The sequence below is a fragment of the Peromyscus californicus genome, unplaced genomic scaffold (genome assembly GCF_007827085.1).
Source record: "Peromyscus californicus insignis strain IS unplaced genomic scaffold, ASM782708v3 Scaffold_7__1_contigs__length_154581171, whole genome shotgun sequence".
Taxonomy (NCBI): Eukaryota; Metazoa; Chordata; class Mammalia; order Rodentia; family Cricetidae; genus Peromyscus; species Peromyscus californicus.
The window spans coordinates 121857280-121879436 of record NW_026294595.1 but is presented as its reverse complement, the minus strand read 5'-3'; the positions used below and the strand labels follow the sequence as shown (position 1 = coordinate 121879436).

The 22157-nt window shown below is 38.8% G+C and overlaps 1 protein-coding gene across 2 annotated transcripts in view; it reads right to left on the bottom strand.

The window, feature by feature from the left end:
* Xrn2 (5'-3' exoribonuclease 2) overlaps nt 1–22157 on the bottom strand; it is an 85385-nt gene that overhangs the window by 8966 nt on the left and 54262 nt on the right. For both annotated transcript variants that reach the window (XM_052722859.1, XM_052722861.1), the window contains 4 exons: nt 11193–11261; nt 10974–11105; nt 8843–8970; nt 1209–1272 (listed from right to left, as the gene is read on the bottom strand). In XM_052722859.1, coding sequence (XP_052578819.1) covers nt 1209–1272; nt 8843–8970; nt 10974–11105; nt 11193–11261 — 393 coding nt within the window. The remainder of the gene's footprint in view (nt 1–1208; nt 1273–8842; nt 8971–10973; nt 11106–11192; nt 11262–22157) is intronic.

Here is a 22157-nt window from a genome sequence, read left to right as displayed (position 1 = left end):
CGAGGCTAGCCTGGGCTACTTTGATGATAAATAGTACATGCTGTATGCTTTGAGCATGTGCACAGAAAACATCAACATGTACTTACCAGTTATATTAAATTTAAAATATGACTTGCATGAGGTAGCTGACACCATCAGTAAACAGTTGAATTACACAAATCTTTATAGTAATCTTGAACAGAACAACAGAAAGAATTCTAGAGGAGCTAAAGAACTATCGAGTGTTTGTGCAAGAAGAGCACTATTTCTAGCCCCATTTGTTAACGCACTACATTCATTACAGATGTGAACAGACCAAAATGGCTAACTCAGCAAAGAAAAAACAGATAGTAACTGGAAAAGGGAAAAAGGAAGCTTTACTGTGATGGGACTCCATCTGTTTTTGCATTTACTAATGCTAGCAAAATACAACCCAGTCTGGATTTTAAAGCACCATTAAAAATATTATCCCACAGATGTTAATATAATTATTCATAACATGCCCAGCTGACTTCTCATGGATAGTCCATCTGACTTAGAAACACAGAACTTATGAATGAAGGAACACATGTCAAACATCCCTTGTTATTAAACCATGTCACATTCTTCCAAGTCCATGGTACTTATTAGACTGCAGATCCCATAATCCTCTTCTGAGTCCCTTCTGCATTTAATTCAGTTGAGTCTTAAGTAGTTAAAGAAACTGTTTTCAGTGGCAACTAATAACTACTGACCTACAGTGACACTGCCCTACAATAGGCCTGTCAGCCCTGAAAAAGTTGTACCAAAGAAGCTGATTAGGACTTGAAGAGGTCTGTAGTAAGAATCAATAGCTGGTCTGTACTAATGCTGTGCTGCTGGCAGACATGATAAAAGTAGAAGACCATTAGTTATGCCTCATTAAACTGCACAACCCTGCTAAAAAGAAATTTGTTTAGCCTGACAAAAACCTAATGCAATTTTAAACTCTCTGTGTTGCATTTTTAGAGTACCCCAAAGCTTCAATAAAACAAAGCCCAAGAGAACCAAGAAACATAGGAAACTATATAAACACAAGCATTTTAATTTAAAGTAGTAACTTCATATTTCCTAAAAAACAGGTGCAGGGAAAATGATCTGGAGTGAGGGAAAGTGTTATTTCAAACTAGGTAGGTTTTGGTTTGTAAGTAGCCAACACACTGCAGATGTCGATACAGGAAGCATTTAAAGCATGCTTGCTTTAGCATTACCTGTCAAATCTCTGCTGCTGGAAAAGAGGAGGAGGACCTCGCCAGGAATCTTGGGGCCTCATATCTGGAAAATAAATGGGAGGAGTTCACAGAAGGCTTATTAAAGCATTCTCTATCACCTGCCCACATAGTTTATAATTCAAAGTCTGAAAAGGAAATGAGATAGTGTGTAAACCAAGTAAGCAAGCTAGAATCAGAATTAACTATGAATGCAAAAATAACCAACAGAATCAGCAAAGACTTTTGTTGATTATGGTTTTGTTGCTAACAAGGTGGTTTTGGTAACCTTGGCCATCCTGGCACTTCTCTCTCACTTGTTACAGTGTGTGACTATGTAACACATACACACACTTTTTACCTGTGTACTTTAAATGCTATACAAAAAAGAGAAGATCTCAGCCTTCTTCCTGACTGTACACTGAACTAGTAGTAACTCTAGTAAACTGTGATACTTTCCTCATGAGTGTGCCAGCTACAACACTGTCAAGTGGAAAGCATACAATCTCCCCAACACAAACCACCAAGAGAAGCTAATGAAAGAACCACCCATTTTCCCACATTTCTGGGTCATCAACCCACATCTCATTACTGCAAATCTGAACTGGCAACTTTAGAAGAAACCATATGGCTGCTGCTCATCTACATAAACTGAGCATTACAAGCAAGGAAAGACCCACCAACTCCTAGTCAGGCATGGCATTCGCATTCAAAGCACTCAGAGGGGCAGTGTCAACTAACCACTGCTCCTGGCTTCAGCCTTGCTGTTACCATCTGCCTTTAACAGGGTCTGCTTTAACCTAATTAAAACAGCTGGATGCAGACATTGTGTAATGAGTTCACTGTGTGAGGACAGTACCCACCTCCAGACCCCCAAGAGCAAGGGCAGCACAGCTTACCACACATATTCAGGACTACATTTCAACAGAAACCCAAACCCAAACCATGCTTTTCAAATTTACTTTCTTTTTTTTTTTTTTTTTTTTTGGTTTTTCGAGACAGGGTTTCTCTGTGTAGCTTTGCGCCTTTCCTGGGACTCACTTGGTAGTCCAGGCTGGCCTCGAACTCACAGAGATCTGCCTAGCTCTGCCTCCCGAGTGCTGGGATTAAAGGCGTGCGCCACCACCGCCCGGCTCAAATTTACTTTGTTAAAGGAAGGAAGAAATGAAAGCTTTAGCTAAGAACCAAAAAATGAACAATTTGGTTTTACAAAAAAAGAAAGAATTATGCTTTTAAAAATACCGTAACGCACAAATGGGCAAAGGAAAGTACGTGGCAACTGATGACGGTAGCATGACAGAGCTGCTTCCTCTGCCCTGGGCTTTCTTCCATCTCCACAGGACTGAGAAGGCCAGTCTGAGGCAATTCTCTCCATGTGGACATACTCCCCAAATATTCACACCAACCTGCATGGTTTCCAGCAGCCGACTAGGGACTCGTTTTTTCAGAAAGGAAAGGAAGCTCTTCAACCAGAAAGCCAAGTAGTCTCTCTAGCTGAATTACAATCTGTTTTACTGCTTAAAAATGAAGTACTAGCAGTCAAGCCGAGCCACAACACAGAGGTTTCTCAATGGTCATCAGATATGAAATACAGCTCAAGGCCTCAACAGAAATTCTGGAAGCTCTTTACCATGAAGTTTGCAGAAATGAAGAAGAAAGTTGCCTAGTGGACCCAGAGTGAATTACTACCACTGACTATAAATTGCCAGAAAAATCTGTATTTTACCTTATTTTTTGAGACAGGGTCTCATGTATCTTAGGCTAGCCTTAAATTCTATGTAGCTAAGGATGACCTTGAACTTCTGGTCCTGCTGCCTCTACTTTTTGAATGCTGGGATAAGAGGTAAGCACCACTACCATGCCTAGTACACATGGTGCTAGGAGATGGAACCCATGGCTTTGTGCTAGACAAGCACTCTACCAACTGAGCTAAACCTTCACCCCAAGGAAAATCTTAAACAGATAAAGCCTAGACATTCTTCCAAGAACAGCATTTATTTCTTTTGTGTGGCTTCCTTGGATGGAAAACTTGACATTTAGTAAACACGGTTAATTTTCAATGAGTTGCAATTTATGAGAAAGCAGTCTACTCAAAGTGAAAATCAGCATTTGCACTTTTTCTGATTACTTTTTTAAACCTGAAGATCAATGACCAATTCAGATAGCATACAAAAATTAGTAAGAATCAATTAAAATGTTTAAAAACTATCATATTTAACGTCTTTATGTGTAGAGAATTAGGTAACAGTCTGACAAAAGTAAACAAAACAAACCAACAGAGTGAATCTATTCAGACCCTGTTAGCACTACACTGCATGCCTCTGCACTTCACCTCGGAAACATGCCTTTCTTCATCATTAAGACTTAACTCTCTAAGTCTGGTTCCATGGTGTCCCCTAATAACCACAGAATACATACTCTCTATGGTACTTAGAAAAAGCTCTCACACGAAACCTGATTTATTACAGCTCAAATGAACAGAATGAAAAAGAAACATGTACATTAAAATACACTTTCTATAGCACTTTATTCTGAAAATGAAAGGGAAAATTTGTTTATTTTCTCCTAGAAAGTGTACAATTGGAGGGTAATGCCATTACCACCATCAATACATACAAATTCAATTCAAACTTGCTGCATATTAAATTAAGAAAACATTATTTTCAGGAGCTGGAATTTACTACACAAGCAACAAGGGTTAGCACTTCCTAACAGTCTACCTTTAAGTTCTAGAAAATGGTGACAAACACTCCTTCCCATGTCACAATTTCCAGTACATCAAGTGCTTCCATATATAATTCTCACTTTTAGAACAATCTCTCTTCACATAATCTCAGTATTAGCAAATATATGGTGTTTTCTAAAACCTGAGCAAATACAAAATTTTTAAATTTTCTGTCATATAATTATTAAGCATCCTTTGTTTTTAATACAAAAAGAAAAATGAAAAACAAAAAAATTGTCAAAGGTACCTTTAACAATTTTTTTTTCATGTAGCTCTGAGTAATACACATAGCCCTTAAGCATTCATAAAGCAGAACTATTTCCTGGCTGGTAAGTAATGAAGTAGACAGTAAAACAAACTTATTACCATTCATTTGTATGGCTCTAACAGAAGATCTTTTTGAGTGGAAGGAAAAAAACCCTATGAGACAATGAATTGCACTTCAGAAGGTACAAGCACAAGGGAATAAAAAGACAGTTAATTTTTTCCTTTGGTCTTTAAAAAACCTATCTGTTTTCTAGAGCTTTAAGGCCACATCAACCAAGCTTTGCCATTAGCTTCTCAAGTGACAATTTATTTAATCATCTTGCCAATCACAGAAAAGATTCCATGTTTACTGACTACAGTAATCACAAATCACTTTTCATATGCAGCTAATTGACAAGTTTACTGACCAAAATGAGGAGAAGTCATACATCAGGTTCTTTGGAATGCAGAAACTGAATGCTAAATTCATACTGAGTATTCAGGGCTACACTTGACTCCAACAAGTTATCAATAAACAAACAATTACAGCCCCAAAATGTCACATTAAAGGCAAACTAAAGACCAACCATAAGAAACGCCAATGGCCAACAGTTGATAGAAGTGGCAGTTTGGCCAAATGGTTCATCTTCAATGTATTTTACACCATATTACAGAAAATAATTATGGCGCTAAAAACATTTTTTGTAAGATAAATGTGGTTTCATTTTCAAATTTACTAAAATAAAAAAAGTTTCTGACCAAACTTTCAAGTTTCAAATTTATAGTGATTTTCTTCTACAGGTTATGGGCTCCTGTTAAGTCAAGTACCACTGACCTAGGGCAGCATTTCCCAAAGACAGATGTTGTCTTAGTTAGGGTTTCTATTGCTTGAAAACACACTATGACCACGGCAACTCTTATAAAGGAAAAACATTTAATTGTGGCTGACTTACATTTTCAGAGGTTTAGTCCATTATCATCATGGTTCTACATGGTGGCATGCAGGAAGACATGGTACCAGAGCTGAGATTTCCTATAACTTGATAGGCAGGCAACAGGAAGTGATCTGAGACACTGGGTGTGCCTTGAGCATATATGAGATCTCAAAGCCTGCCTCCACAGTGATATAATTCCTCCAACAAGGCCATACCTACTCCAACACAGCCACACCTCCTTACAGTGCCACTCCTTTTGAAGGCCATTTACTTTTACTTTCAAACCACCACAGATATGTTGGACTGTGTTATTGTTTGGGGGGGGGGGGGTTGGTTTTTTGAGACAGGGTTTCCCTCTGTGGCCCAGTCTGGTCTCAAATTTGTGGAATCCTCCTCCTGCCTTAGCCTCCCAAACGGTGCTGGGATTAGAAATGTGTACTATGTCCAGTGCAACTGATTTTTGGTAGTCACAAATTAGGCCTTTATTTTGGTGTGTGTGTGTGTGTGTGTGTGTGTGTGTTTTCAGATTATTTTTATTTATCTGTTATGGATGTTTGCTTGCACATGTCTGTCTACCATGTGCATGCAGTACACTCAAAGGCCAGAAGAGAATGTCAGATTCCCTGGAACTGGAATTACTAATGGCTGTGAGCCACCACCTAGGTGCTGGGACTTGAACCTGGGTCCTCTGGAAGAACAGCCATTGTTCTTAATCACTGAGCCATCTTTCCAGCTCCTGCTGTACATTTTTTAAAAAGATACATCCAACCCATGTTATAATAGTGATATAACTTATGAATTTAAAATAAACTGAGTAAAAAGAAAAGTTAAAGGTTAAGTATCTACCAGACAATATCTAAATAGACCACAGTGGAAGTAGGCTGTTACAACTTAGGAACATAATGCTTTGGGTTAGTTATGGTTTAAGTGTCCCTCAAGGATCATATGTTGAAATATGATTCTCACTGTGAGGTATTAAGGGTCCCAGGCTACTATTTAAGGCACTGAAGTAGGATTACTTTAGCCCAAAAGTTCAAGGGAAACCTGTACAAAATATTAAGATCTTGTCAAAAAAAAAAAAAAAGGAAAGGAGAGGGTATGAGCGGAGAATGATAGGGAGAAAAAGAAGTGATTGGGGTTAGGCTAAGCTTACCAGGGTAGATCCCTCGTGACTAAATCCTGGTTAGTTTACTCAGCCTCTACAGAGTGAGTTCCAGGACAGTCAGGGCTACACAAAGAAACCCTGTCTCAAAAAAACAAAAGAAAAACAAATGAAAAACCAAAAATCTTTCAAGCTGTCCTACCTTCGGCATTTCATGAACACGGGATGGAAGGAGCCGCTTCCATCCCATGGTTGGCACACACTTCTACCTTTGCTGCTCAAGTCTCTTTGGCTCTGCAGAAGTATATCCCATGCAGTACTTAAGGATCCTGCTAACTATCTTCTAAGAAACAGTAGCAAAACTAAGATTACACTGGCTGTAGCATTTCTGCGTCTCAATTCTTTTTCTTATGTGGTACAATTATAGACAGAAATAAATGGTTAAGATCCATAAGAAAAAGAGAACCGAAAAGGAATGTGTCAATAAAGAGCTGGCTTTGAAAATGACCTGGACATGCTCTCACTGCTTCCTAGCAAAATCTCAGGGTACAGAGAGTTCTTTCAAACTCATTAGACTCCTCTATTGCACATGGCAGGCATTAATAACAAAGGTAAGGAAACACTCAGAAATGTCATCTGCTAGATATTAGAAGCAACTAGTTATTCAGCAATTGCACTACATAGATTTCCATGAATTCACTAAACTCTGCACCCCTCTGTAACACACACACACACACAAAAATAGAATGAAGTATTGGAGAGAAGGCAGCAGTTAAGAGTACTCATTCGCAGCACTCATGTCAGGTAGTTCACAACCACCTGCTAATTCCATCTCCAGGAATTCTGATGACCTCTCTGATCTCTGCAGCACCTACACACATGTGGCATACATATACATGTGGCATGCACACAAACACACAGACACAAAAATAAAAATCTTAAAAAAAAAAAAGTATGGAGGTACAGAGTTTCCCTAACAGTGAGCTATGACATTGTACTCAATTTCAGTAAGTCATATAACACAGCAAAGCCATAGCATCAGATAGCGTATTGACAACAAGTGGGCCATGAAAAAATGAGACCTTCAGACCTCATTTCTTCTTAGATACTACATCCATAAAATCTGTGCTTCAAATTAGAAATTGGTTTGTAAATCAACTGGCATTAAAATTGGGATAAGCGGGTCTTTGTGAGTTCGAGGCCAGCCTGGTCTACAGAGCGAGATCCGGGGAAGGCGCAAAGCTACACAGAGAAACCCTATCTCGAAAAACCAAAAAAAAAAAACAAACAAAGAAAAACTGTGATAAACACAGAGCCTGTAGACATGTCCTAACCATCACCAATTACCTGGCACTTAATAACTACCTAGCGTACCCTCCTAAAGCCAATGCCTAGCTCTATGGTATATAGTACTGAGATACAATTTGGATCAAGAAAGGATGGCTTAAGTCTGGTGTGGCAGATCAAGCCTGTTATCCCAGCACTCAGAAGGCTAATGCAGAATTTCTGTAATTCTGAGACCAACCAGGGCTACATACTGCCAAACAAAGCCTTATCTCAAAAACAAGAAACAACAGTAACAAAAAAGCAATTGAGATGGGAGGGAGGAGAAGTGGAGGGAAGGAGGGAGCAAAGTTTAATGATTTCTGAGTTCTTTGCACTACAACAGCATTCTTTTTATTCCACGTAGTAGCAGAGGTCAAACACAGGAGCCAGACAAGCAAGATAAGGATCTACTGTTAAGCCACACCCCTGCTCCCATCCTTCTTTTGAAATTTAATTTTTGTAAAATACTACAAATATTCAAAAAACAGATTTTAAGCGTTATTGCACCTCCGAATTAACAAATGCTAGCCTTTTGCCAAAGCCAGACTGTTGTCCCCACACTGCGACCTTTGTCTGGTTGGATACCAACCATATAACCAGGAATGGAAAAGTAAAGGCCTTATTAAGATAGTGTAGAGAACCTGGTGCCTGATCTGTATTTTCATGGTGAAAAAGCAGAGCCATGGAGCTCAACAAAACAAAACAAAACAAAACATTAAATGGGAATAAAGTTAAATTCAGTGGAAAACCTAAGCACTCAACTGTTTTCTATCATTAATATGGCAATCAAAATATTATCTTACTTCTTTTGTGGCTAACATTCTAAACTGTGCCTAACACAAGTGTTGAGAAGTGAAAGAAAGGCCAAGGTTCTCTCAGATGAGAAATATTACCACCTAAAGCAATGCCTGGCTCATGTTAGGTAGAGCTAACATACAATTTGGGCCAAGACAGGAATACTTTTGCCCTTCAGCATCTAAATGATCACTATTTCAACTCTTAAAGTATTTGTATTAATGGATAAACATCCATCAACTAAGTATCTGCACCGTGAACTAAGAAATAGGTTTATAAAATAAAGAAAAGGAAGAAATTCAGTTCACCTTACTTAATTAGCTAAATATAAACAAGAGAGAAAGTATCTGAAACATTTTTCATACAGTGTTCTCTTACAACTCTTCTAGCAATGTTTAATTCTATTTCTCCATCGAAACAACCAATCTTTTTGGCAATGAGGATGAGAGCCAGCCTGTGCTGTCCTATTTCATTTAGAATGTAAAGTAAGCGATCAGTAAAAACTTACTTGACATAAGTTTTGGAATCTGCGCTTGCCCTCTCAACAGCGGCCTGTATAGGCTGCCCTGGTAAGTTGCGGGTGGCGGTGCAGTGCTGCTGTAAACACCAGTCCCTGAGCCTCTCGGCATAACATGGCTGTCAAAGAGACCCCGCATAAGAAAAAGGGTTGAGAGAGATACACAAAGATATATTAACACATGAAGCTAACAAATCAAACACGAGTGTTGCCTCTTTATTTTAGACCTGATTAATATAAAAATAAGGTTCATAACTAATGTTCAAAACTGTACACATGGTAATAGTGGTAGCAAATGTTCATCTGCCATATAAGATGGTCATAATCCTCTAAACATCTAATTACTTATGCAAAAGGCAACAACTCTGTATGCATAAGCTTTTTTTCTCAATGATCTGTTCTGTTAATGTCACTACTAATTACTATCCTGTATGTTGCTATTTCAATTTACCAAATCAAACACTGCCCTGTATCTTTCTTTACTCTCAGTAATTATAACATGCAATCTAGACTATTTCACTATGTTACTGAAACTTTTCTCTCATTTAGTGCTAGATTATAGGTTCTGATGAACAAGACATATTTAGGTGTACAGCTATGCTCCTTTAAAACTATTTTCTCAAGTTCCAAGTAATAAGAATTTACATAAAATATTGTCTTTGAAACTAGGAACTCTACCTAAAAGTACTTCAATGTTGCCTTCTAAAAGATTAAAAATGATACAAAAATCTTACTCGTCTACTCTAAAGTTGTTTCTTTAATTACCAAGAACAAAGAGTTTCCAAACAGTGACAGTATTAGCTGACATTTTCAGTGTTGAAGTTATCACCATTTCATAAGGCAGGCACAATTACTGTCCACTTTACATATTAGGAAACTTAGATGTTCAGCGGTATAACTTTTATAAATATAGGAAGAAACTTCAAAAAAAGAGACTAAGTTTTACTTTTAACCTCTAAGTCACTATTTTTCTTTAGACATCTCATTAATATCAAAAATACCTATTAATGAGTTATAATTGTAATTCCTGAACTATGAGTTATTAACATTTCCTTCAACAAGTTGCTTTTTCTGACATAGGGTCTCACTTTGTAGCCTGGGTTGGCTTCCAACTTGTGATCTTGTCTTAGCCTTGCAGGTATTATAGGCATATGCTACCACACCCACCCCAGAGCATCATTTTTTGTTTGTTTGTTTGTTTGTTTGTTTAAAGTTTTTTCGAGACAACGTTTCTCTGTGTAGCTCTGGCTGTCCTGGAACTCATTCTGTAGACCAGGCTGGCCTCGAACTCAGAGATCCACCCGCCTCTGCCTCCTGAGTGCTGGGATTAAAGGTGTGTGCCACCACCCAGCCATCACCATTCTTTTTATCCCAGCCTTAACTATCATTGTTTCAAAGTCCTCTAAATATAGCTTCTTCTATCACTAGGAAAAAAAGACAATCTGACATCGAATAAGAGTAAAAGATAAAAACCACAAATGTATAAAGGAAATATAGATGATCAAATAAAAATTATCTTAGCTGGCATAGAAATGTCAATTCAAACTACAGTGAGATACCAGCTTTCAAGCAAAGGAAAACAAAACTTTAAGAGCCTGGTGTCTTTATGTACTAATATATTAGTTAATACTTCATAAAGATACTTGGTTGTAATGATACATGACAAATGCAAACCTCATTGATATTAAAAACAATATTTCATTCCTTTGTCTGTTAGAAAACAAGAAAAACCTATTAAGAGAATAGACTCTTCGTGCAATAAAAAAAAAGCAATATATTAAGAAATACAGATGTGAACATCTAAAGTGAAGAAAGGTTAATCCCAGCACTCTGAAGACAGAAGCAGGCAGATCTCTGTGAATGAGGTCAGCTTGGTCTACATAGTGAGTTCCAGACCAGACAGCCAGAAAGATCCTATCCCACAAAAAACAAACAAACAAACAAAAACAAAAAACAACACAAACAAAGGGATGGGGGTAGATTATCAAAATTACTAATATAGATACAAAATTGTTGTACTGTATAGTCTCTTAAGTATCTGTGGCAGAATTACTGACTTGTTTATAGAATGACTCAGGGGGAAAAAAACCCATACTATATAAACAGGAATTGTAAAACTCACCCTAAAGTTCTAAAGGCAGACTGGTCCAGATGAACAGGCCGCCGATCCCGATTAAAGCCAAGCTGGGGTTTCCACTGCCGCCCATTGCTGGATTTTTCCCAATCACCAGGTTTTAGAACTGCTGCTGGCTTTCTGGACATTTAAAAATACACTATTTAGGATACAGGGATGGACGCTATAACAAAGCACAAATCTAAGTAGGTAGTTTACTGTTGTTACCTTGCTCCTGGAAGCATTACAGCTTTAAAAACATAATCTTCAGCAAACTGTGGATCTTTAAAATTAATACTGAAAGAGAACAACGAAAATTTTAAAATGACTGTGTCATTGGTTTTAATTATCAAGTAAACAAAGAGACTTTTTTTTTGGTTTTTCAAGACAGGGTTTCTCTGTGTAGCTTTACTCCTTTCCTGGAACTCACTCTGTAGCCCAGGCTGGCCTCAAACTCACAGAGATCCGCCTGGCTCTGCCTCCCGAGTGCTGGGATTAAAGGCGTGCGCCACCGCCCGGCATACAAAGATACTTTTTATGTTAAACAGAGAAACTAAAATTCAAAACTGTCCAAATTATTATCTTAGATAATGACTGTCAAATGGTTAATATCTTTCTTACCAAACTACCTCTGATCTCTAATATATTGTCTTCAGGTAACTTTCTCTATAGAAAGAACCAAGTTCTAGATAACTGTAAATGACCACAGAAAAAATGATACACATTATCCCAAATTTTGAGAATTTCTAGTACAATACTGGAAAAGGTGAGGAAGTTTATAACAAAATCTAAAAATAAAATGTGTACACATATAGCTAAGCAACTGTGCTGGCTAGTTTTATGCCAACCTGACATAAGCTAGAGTCTTCTGTGAGGAGGGAACCTCAATCAAGAAAATGCCTCCATAAGATCAGGCTGTGGGCAAGCCTGTTAAGTCATTTTCTTAATTAGTGACTGATAAGGGAGGGCTCAGCCCATTGTGGGTAGTGTCACCATTGAGCTAGTGGTCCTGGGTTCTATAAGAAATCGAGCTGAGTAAATCATAAAGAGCAAGCCAGAAAGCAGCACCCCTCCATGGTCTCTGCACCCAGGTTCCTGCCCTTTTTGAATTCCTGTCCTGACTTCCTTTGATGATGAACAATGATACAAAAGTGTAAAATAAATAAACCCTTTCCTTCCCAAGTTGCTTTGATCACAGTGTTTCATCGCAGCAATGGAAACGCTAACTAAAATAGCAACTTACAGGGGAAAACAAACACTAAGAGCTTCACTAAACATCATAGCTGGAATTACACACCCTGCTTTAATAAAATCTTGGTTAACAATTAAAGATATACTGAGGAGCTCAATCAAATGCCCTTTTTGGTGGTGGTAGTATATTTATCTAGGCCCTAAATTGTTAGGTGTATGTCTGAGTCTTCCTTCTGACTCAGGAAAAGCTATTCTAGAAGTTTAGTTATGCATCAGGGTTATACTCAAGAAAGCTTATGACACCCTTATTCACCATGTTGTAAGTTATAATCTAAATGTGTGAATAATATTATAACTTGTTAAAGAAGCCACGGTTCATTCAACAAATGAAATCCTCAGGAGACAGGTAAAAAACTTAGTAACAAAAAATGACATGTGTAAAGTATATACACAATAGACCAAACATACGTTTCAGTAATTATTTGTTATTTTCTTTGTGTAATCATTATCACCCTGTCAATCCTATTTTTTTTTTTTGTTTGTTTGTTTGTTTTTTCGAGACAGGGTTTCTCTGTGTAGCTTTGCGCCTTTCCTGGGACTCACTTGGTAGCCCAGGCTGGCCTCGAACTCACAGAGATCCGCCTGGCTCTGCCTCCCGAGTGCTGGGATTAAAGGCGTGCGCGACCACTGCCCGGCTCTATTTTTTTTTTAATATTTCCCAAACTCTAATAATTACAATTATTTACTATAATCCATTAAAAACTTTTGCCTTGTGGTGGTGGTGCATACCTTTAATCCCAGCACTTGGGAGGCAGAGACAGGCTGATCTCTGTGAGTTCAAGGCCAGCCTGATCTATAAAGTGAGTTCCAGGACAGCCAGAGCTGTTACACAGAGAAATACTATCTCAAAAAACAAAACAAAACAAAAAAATTTTACTGAAAAGGTTGACATTTTGAGGCAGCTAATTATTTTCTTTCTTGTTCAATATTATCCTTTTTATAACTAGGGTCCATACTGAAAAATTTACTATAGTGAGACTTAACTGTATATTTTTTTTTTTTTTTTTTTTTTTGGTTTTTCGAGACAGGGTTTCTCTGTGTAGCTTTGCGCCTTTCCTGGGACTCACTTGGTAGCCCAGGCTGGCCTCGAACTCACAGAGATCCGCCTGGCTCTGCCTCCCGAGTGCTGGGATTAAAGGCGTGCGCCACCACCGCCCGGCCCTTAACTGTATATTTTAAGTACACACATCACAAGTACAATAAAAAGTAGCATGAGCATAAGGAACTACTGAACAATACTTCGTTTAGATGACTGGTTCATCTTCCATCTCACTTCTTACTTGCAACAACTATCTTTATCCCTGGTGTCCTTGCTGGGCAAAGTGGCAGAGAGAGGGCAAGACAGGAACAGCAGTGAAATGTTCAGTCTTGGAAAGAACACGGAAATGATGTATTTGGTGGGGTCACTAGGGCTTTGGAAATACCAAGAAAGAAAACTAGCTCTATATGCTCTCAAGTACTGCCTCATAGCAGCTATCTTGTTTCATTCAGTAGGTTTCCAATCTGCTAGGTTGTCCATTACACACACATCAGGGTGGCCATCTGCACACAGACTGATTAGGCACCAACCCTGTCTTCCCTTCTAAAATCAGAAATAAAGAACGTTTCACAGTTTTTGTTTTTTTGAGACAGGGTTTCTCTGTCATAATTGTTTTATAAACAAGAAAGTAGACATGCAACAAGATGCCATAGAAAAGATGCCAAATTAAAGCTGTGTGTACTTGCCTTCCATAAACAAAGGTATGCATGAATGGGGGAGAGGGACAAGGGAATTCTTTTAATTGGGAACCAAGGAAAACACCCCAGGGGCTGCAGTCTGAGGTACAGTAAAACTAGTTATGGTATGGCAGAAAAAGAAATTGCTGAAATCTATAAAACACCTGAAGAATTAAAACTGTCTTTCTCAAACTATTCCAAAGGACCAAAAAAAGAGACTGTGCCAAACTCATTCTATGAGGTATCTCTATCATTATTGAGATACCAAACCACATAAAGGGCATAATAACCAAAAAGAAACATATAGACCAATATTTCTGATGAACACACATGTAAAGATTACCATCAAAATCCTGTCAAACCCAATATCAATCAAAAAGATCAAACACCACGATTAAGTAAGATTTATCCCGGAGATGTAAGGGCATTTTCACAAGTCAGTGAAAGTAGTGTCTTTGGTATATGGTTTGAATGTGTAATGTTTCCCACATGCTCATGATTTGAATGTTACTTGTAAAACCAGGAGGTGGCCTACCTGGAGGAAGTAAGTCACTAGGAGCAGATCTAGTGAGTGAATTATTTATGGCCTCTTCCTGCCACATTCTGTTTCCTGGTTAGTAATGAAGAAAAACAACTCTCCTCTCCTATACATTTCCATCATCATAGTGCTCTGCCCATGTATGTGAGACCAAACAACTGTGGCCCAAACCATTTAAAGCCCTAAATCAAAATAATTTATCCTCTCTTAAGCTGTTTCAGGGACCCTGTCACAGCAATGAGAAAAGTAACTAAGCAGCATTACACTAACGTGATGGAAGTGGATGTAATGTAATTAAAGTAACATAATTAAAGGGGAAGGCAAAATCATATGCTCCTCTTAATAAAAGCACCCAATAAAACCAACATTCTCTTTGTTACACAGGGTTTCTCTGTGTAACAGCCCTGGTTGTCCTGCAACTCAGTTTGTAGATCAGGCTGGCCTCAAACTGGAACTCACAGAAATCTGCCTGCCTCTGCCTCCCAAGTGCTGAGATTAAAAGCATGAACAGAGAGGGAGAACAAGGAATAGGAGACCATGGTAAATGAAGACCACATGAGAATAGGAAGAAGCAAAGTGCTAGAGAGGCCCACAGAAATCCACAAAGATACCCACACAACAGACTGCTGGCAGTGATCGAGAGACAGCCCGAACTGACCTACTCTGGTGATGGGATGGCCAAACACCCTAATTGTTGTGCTAGAAACCTCATCCAACTACTGAGGGATCTGGATGCAGAGATTCATGACTAGGCCCCGGATGGATCTCTGGGAGTCCAATTAGCGAGAATGAGGAGGGTTTATATGAGCGAGAATTGTTGAGACCAAGGTTGGATAAAGCACAGGGACAAATAGCCAAATGAATGGAAACACATGAACTATGAACCAATGGCTGAGGGGTCCCCACTGGATCAGGCCCTCTGAACGGATGAGACAGTTGATTGGCTTGATCTGTTTGGGAGGCATCCAGGCAGTGGGACCAGATCTTGTGCTCATTGCATGAGTTGGCTGTTTGAAACCTGGGGCCTATGCAGGATTGTTTGGCTCGGCCTGGGAGGAGGGGACTAGACCTACCTGGACTGAGTCTACCAGGTTGACCTCAGTCTGTGGGGAAGGCTTTGCCCTGGAGGAGATGGGAATGGGGGGGGGTTGGGGGGAAGGTGAGGGGGACGGGAGGGGGGAGAACAAGGGAATCCGTGGCTGATATGTAGAACTGAATTGTATTGCAAAATAAATTAATAAAAAAAAAAAAAAAAAAAGCATGAACCACCACTGCTGGGCAAAATACAACATTCTTTCATGATAAAAACCCTCAATAAGTTAGGCATAGAAGGAAAATGTGTCAATATAACAAAGGCTATATGTGAAAAAGCACAACCAATTTTAAGCTTTAATAGGAAAAGGTTGAAATTGTTTCCTGAAACATGGAACAATACAAGATACAAGTCTTTTTTTTTTTTTTTTTTGGTTTTTCAAGACAGGGTTTCTCAGTGTAGTTTTGGTGCCTGTCCCAGAACTCACTCTGTAGCCCAGGCTGGCCTCGAACTCACAGAGATCTGGCTGGCTCTGTCTCCTGAGTGCTGGGATTAAAGGCATGTGCCACCACCGCCCGGCTACAAGAGTCTTATATTCACCACTCCTATCTAACATACTTTTGTCAGGGTAACTAGGTAAGAAAAGAGAGAGGACATCCAGAGTGAAACAAAAGAGCGAAGGAGCCAACTTACTGTTGTCAGATTATATGCTCTTATATACAGAATCCCCTGAGGACTACCAAAACCCAATGGAATTGATAAATTTAGTAAAGTTAAAGGATACAAAACTCAGCACAGACACACATACATACACACAGAGAGAGAGAGAGAGAGAGAGAGAGAGAGAGAGAGAGAGAGAGAGAGAGAAGCATTTCACCCCATTACTAACAAAGGGGCTATAAGGCAAATTTTTAAAAAGTAGTCTATCTAGTGGGTCTAAAGAACTAGCTCAGCAATTAAAGGCACTTGCTGCTCTTGCAGAGGACCTGTATCCACACCAGGCAGCTCATAACCACTTGTAATTTTAGTTCCAGGGAATCCAACTTTGGCTTCTAATATCCACAAACATGGAGCACATACACATAAAAAACACTTTTTTAGAAGCAGTCTCATTCCCATATTCAACATTTTAAAGGTAGAAAAAAAACCCTACGAATACATTAAACTAAGAAAGTAAAAGATATCTTTATGAAAATTATATGATACTGACAAAAAAAATGTGCAAAGATATACAAAAAACTATAAAGATGGCCCAGGCTCAAGAAATGGAACCATTAGCCAGGCGGTGGTGGCACACACCTTTAACCTCAGCACTTGGGAGGCAGAGGCAAGTGGATATCGGCAGAGTGAGTTCCTGGACAGCCAGGGCTACACAGAGAAACCCTGTCTTAAAAAATCAAAGAGAGATTTTTAAAGGGAACAAAGACATGGTCTTCTTCCTAAAAACAAAGAAAAACTCAATTTAATTGAAGTAGCCCTCTTCATTAGGGATCTGAGAGAACTGTAAACTCTACAAAAATGATCTGAGCACTTACTATATTCTCCCAAGGAAGACACAAAGCTAGTTCTACTGTTGCATACAACAAATGCCTTAAATTCTCAAGACTTTATTCTCACCTGGAGTAAGCATAGACAGTTTAGGCAAGAGCCTTCAAAGGGCATGTTCAAGTTCTGATGACAGATTGAGAGGATGATCTATCAGAAAGTCACACACAGAATGATCTGAAACTAAGAAAATGAACAAGACCAGCAAAGTAACAAGCTCCCAGAAAAGGAACTAGTCCCAAGGTGCCAAAGATTATCTCCTCTGGCTATGTAAACCAGGCTGGCCTCAAACTCAGAAATCTGCTGCGATTAAAGGCTCACACTAGCATGCCTAGGTAACAATAAAGAGATTTCATAAGAGCTGAAACTAACATCTGGGAAAACAAATTCACTCATTCACCCACATATGCAGTTGACTTCATGCACCATTCCTTTAACTGTCTTAATTTCCAGTTTTCCATGCTCATGCTCTGAAAGGGAAAAAAAAACTTCAAGCCAATAGGCGAAATAATTCCCAAAGCTTCCCTCAGAACTGCACCCAAACAATAATTTTTATATGTAAGATATTATACAAATCACTTAGAGAAAGAAAAGTATCTAAAAATATATTTGGATATTCTAATTCAGGGAACAAAGATATTACTTATCTTAAAGACTAAATCATTCTTTTTCTTTGGATATCTGAAAACATAATATAGATAGTGTTCTAAAGTTAAAGACTTTTGGATTTTTTAAATCATTCCTAAAAATGTGTATAAAAGTATTTTCATTTTTTTTTTTTTTTGAAATGTACTTTCCAGTGCTGTAATATTAGCCACAACACAAACTTATTCCCTAACACAAAAACCCACTAGGCAAAGATCCAAAGGGAAAAAAATTGATTAAAGTTCAAAAGCCTTTTAAAAAACACTTTCTCTCTTCATTTACTTATCTATTTGTGCAGGGGGACACACATGCCGTGGCACAAGCGTGAAGGTCAGAGACAGCTCGTAGGGTTACCTGGTCCTCTACTTCCACTATGTGCACTTCAGACATTGAACTCAGGCTACCAGGTTTGGCAGCTGGCATCTTCACCTGCTGAGATATCTCTGGCTAAGGATAATCTTTGATACAGGTCCACACATTTCCCATGCCGTCAGCATTCTCGGGTTTATTATCTTGTAGGTGTCTAGGTGGAGCACTGAAGGGAAACATAAAGACGACGACCCCCAATCTCCGAGACCAGAAACAGGGACCAGTGTGCAAGTAGAATTTATCTGGGAGAGGTAGCAGCAACACTGAAAACAAGAGAGAAGCACGCTGCCCCTCTGAGAAGATCAAGGAAGAGGCAAGTCAACAACAGAATGGCTATAGCAGAAGGGCTATATCTCTATAGCACTTGCCCCAAAGCCTTAAACAAAAGCTCCTAAACCAGAGCAGCCTATGAACTCAGGAGACTGTTCAGCTGAGGCCAGAGAACCATGTTCAGATTTTACATTATTCCATACAACTCTGTGCACCTGAGAATATTTTCACCTGCTTTTTCCAAACAGATGTAACAGTGCTGACTCACTCAACATCATTTTGACTTAGTTCATTTTCAAATATATTCTGAGGAGCTGTCAGGATGGTGAAAAGGGTAAAGGCACTTACTGCACAAACCTGGCAACCCAGTTTAACCTCTGGAACCCACAAAAAGGTAGAAGGAAAGAACCAATTCCACAAAGTCATCCACTGACAGTCACATGTGCTGTGTGTGCGTGCACATGTACCTGTATGCCTAATAACAAATTTTAAAATTAAAAAGAATTATTCTGACAAATGCTATTTCAACACTACTGTCTAAGAATGGTAACATGTTTCTCAAAGCAAGGAGAAAACTCCAAACAGCAAGCTTCATTTTTACTCTACCTTTCCCTATACACTCTGTAATTAATGCTAAACCAGCATGCCAATGCAAACTGTTCTTGCAGGGGAGTTTTTATGATCCATATACTTGACATTTTAAACCACTTAAAGAGTTTATAGAATTGTGACATTCTATCAGGAGAGGTTAACCAGTTCAGTGTCCTAGAAGCCAAATCCTCCCAAGTGTTTTCCACCATCAGATCTTCTGTTGAGTGCATGTATCCCACTTCCTTCAAGCTTTTGATTCTTAGTTACCTATCTGCCAGCTCTGAGCCTTATAAATACTGTGGTAATCATTACATTTAAAATTCCATTTACACACAATCCAATTAAAAAACAAAAACAAAACAAAATGTCCTGAAGAGATGAATTCATTCAAAGATGATCAGACCAAGTTTGAAAGACACCTCTTTGAAGAAAAACAAGTCATACTGAAAATGTCATACATAAAATTATACAAGTTATATACTGTTTTAACAGAAAACAAGCAAAAAGCAAGAATATTTCAAACACTGAAAGGAAGGCAAAAAGGTCAAAGTGATGTTGAAAGGGCCAGCCCGAATGGCAAGGAGGTAACCTTAAGAAAGCAGAGATTGAGAGCCGGGCGTGGTGGCGCACGCCTTTAATCCCAGCACTCGGGAGGCAGAGGCAGGCGGATCTCTGTGAGTTCGAGGCCAGCCTGGTCTCCAAAGCGAGTTCCAGGAAAGGCGCAAAGCTACACAGAGAAACCCTGTCTCGGGAAAAAAAAAAAAAAAAGAAAGCAGAGATTGAGGCCACAGGACCAATGACCCTTTCACAGGAGTCGCATAGCTGATACCCACATTATGATTCATAACAGTGGCAAAATTACAGTTATGAAGTAGCAATGAAAATAATTTTATGGTTGGGGGTCACACAACATGAGGAACTGTATTAAAGGGCCGCAGCATTAGGAAGGTTAAGAACCACTGCTCTAAATCATGACCGGCCTGGAAAGTACATGTGGAGTATGTGTGCACGCCTCCTGCCCCTCCAAGAAAAGAGGCAATTGTGCGGCTGCTCTGTACTTTTCTATAATTTAAATCATATATAGAATGATTTATATATTTAGAGTTTGTTGGGGGATATTCAATCACACTATGAACCCTGAGTTTGCGTTTGCATTGATTAAATAAAGTTAACCTTGGGTTAGGAGGCTGAATTAGCAACTAGTTGACAGAAAGTAATCATAGAGCAGCAGAGGGCTGCTGGGAGAGAGAGAGAGAGAGAGAGAGAGAGAGAGAGAGAGAGAGACAGGAAGCTGGAATGATGTGGCCTTTTCTGATTTGGTGGAACAGAAGCACAGGTCTTTCAGAGACACCAGCAACGACAGAGAGGTAGCTAGCTGCTACTCAGCCTCTCTGAGCTTGCAGGTTTTCACCCCAGCTTAGAATCTTGAGTCTTATTTATAAATAGAACGATAGAAATTTAGTTAAAGCTACTGTTAGCGGCAGTGACAGCGCAGGTGCCTGTGGGAACAGAATTCCCGCCAGGCTATGGCCTGAGCAGCCAGGCTGCTCTGCTGTTAGAGAAGCATGTTGGTAACTACAGAGTTGCAATTGCTGGCTGAAACAGCAGTAGATTAAGGTTCAGCCACTGTGCCGAAGATAAAACAACAGGAGTTAGCAAGATTATTAGAAAAAACACTACCCAAACAAATTAAAATAGTGAAAGCAAAAACAAAAACAAAATGAGGACAATTAAATGAACATCAAAGGTAAGCTACTAACACACCAAATGGCTTAGGAAATCAGTATGAAAGAAATAAAAGATCTCCCAGGACACTGGTTCTATGTGTTTACAGTCTTTTATGAACTTGGGAGATAAGACCAGAGGTGACAGGAACCAATCCAAAGTCAATCTGAGGAAAGAATTTTTCAAGAATAGAAGGAGATGCTGGCTGAGGGAAAGTATGAAAAAAGCCAAAATAAATGACTGGAAGGTTCTATTTTTTTTTTTATCTTCACTTATGAAACAATTATAATTGGAATATACAACTTGTACATATTGTGTACATACACACACACACACACACACACACACACACACAAAAAAAAAAAAAAAAAAAAAAACCTAGATCTTGGCCTCAACATCATCTCTCAGAGAAAATGCTGAAAATTACACTGTAAAATAAAAATCAGCTCAAGCTTTCCGCAAATCTCTAGAAAATCGTCTCAAAAAGTCCATGTTTGAAGTTAAAAGTTTCAACATATAGTTGAATATGTGCCTAGAACTTAGATTTGCTTTGTAAACTTAGTGAGAACAGCAGACACATTAGGTATCAAACATTACAGGTTCAGAAACAATAAGCCAGCAACATCATCATCTATCACCCAAAAAATACTTCAGGACTTCTCCACTGATCTGTAACTCTCCTTTGGGCAAACTTCTCCATCATAATTAGAAACTTGAGTAGAATTAACTATTTCTAGAGGGGTAGGTAGTAAAGCCTTTGAAAAATGCAGAAAACTCGAGGAGTACAAACAAAAATGTGACAATTCAAAAAGAGAACTAGTGTAATTAACTGGCCTGAAGCACCAGTGTGAGGCAGAGACCCCACAGGTTAATGCAACGTCCACACTTAATGTGGCAAAGCCAGATTGTTTGGGATGGGCTTACGAGCACGGCTTTAAAGTCTACACTTCACCCTTAACAAAAGACAGAGAGTCAGGACAAACCACATACAAAGATGAACAGCAAAACAAAACAAAACAAAACAGCCCTTCTAGAACAGCAGTTAGCTACTAACTAGATCCATTTAAGCCAGGAAATAAACTGGTTATATTTTGCAATGAGAAATTTAAGTGAAATCTAAAGTATCACCTGAAAGTATGAGCAATTTTAACAATGGGTCAAAGAGAAAGACTTAGAATTATCAAGTATTTACCAAATTCTTAAATGTGTTTGCTTTAGTCTTGCCCAAACACTGCCAAAAATGATAACAGCATAAACTCTGGCACCCAGAGCTGCAATTATATCACACAGAGAAGCAGTGTGTTCCTATAAACTTTTATTTGCAACAGTTACATTCCTTTTTTTTTGGTAACTCAACAGAAGATGCTGAAGTGAGGGATAAATTTTCCAACTAATCTTAAGAAAATATGCTACATAATATTTTTGTTTTTTAATTCTGCAAGCCCACAATTATAGCAATAATTACAGTAACAGTGAAGCAGTGTGAGCCACAGGGGCATAAAGGTCTGTC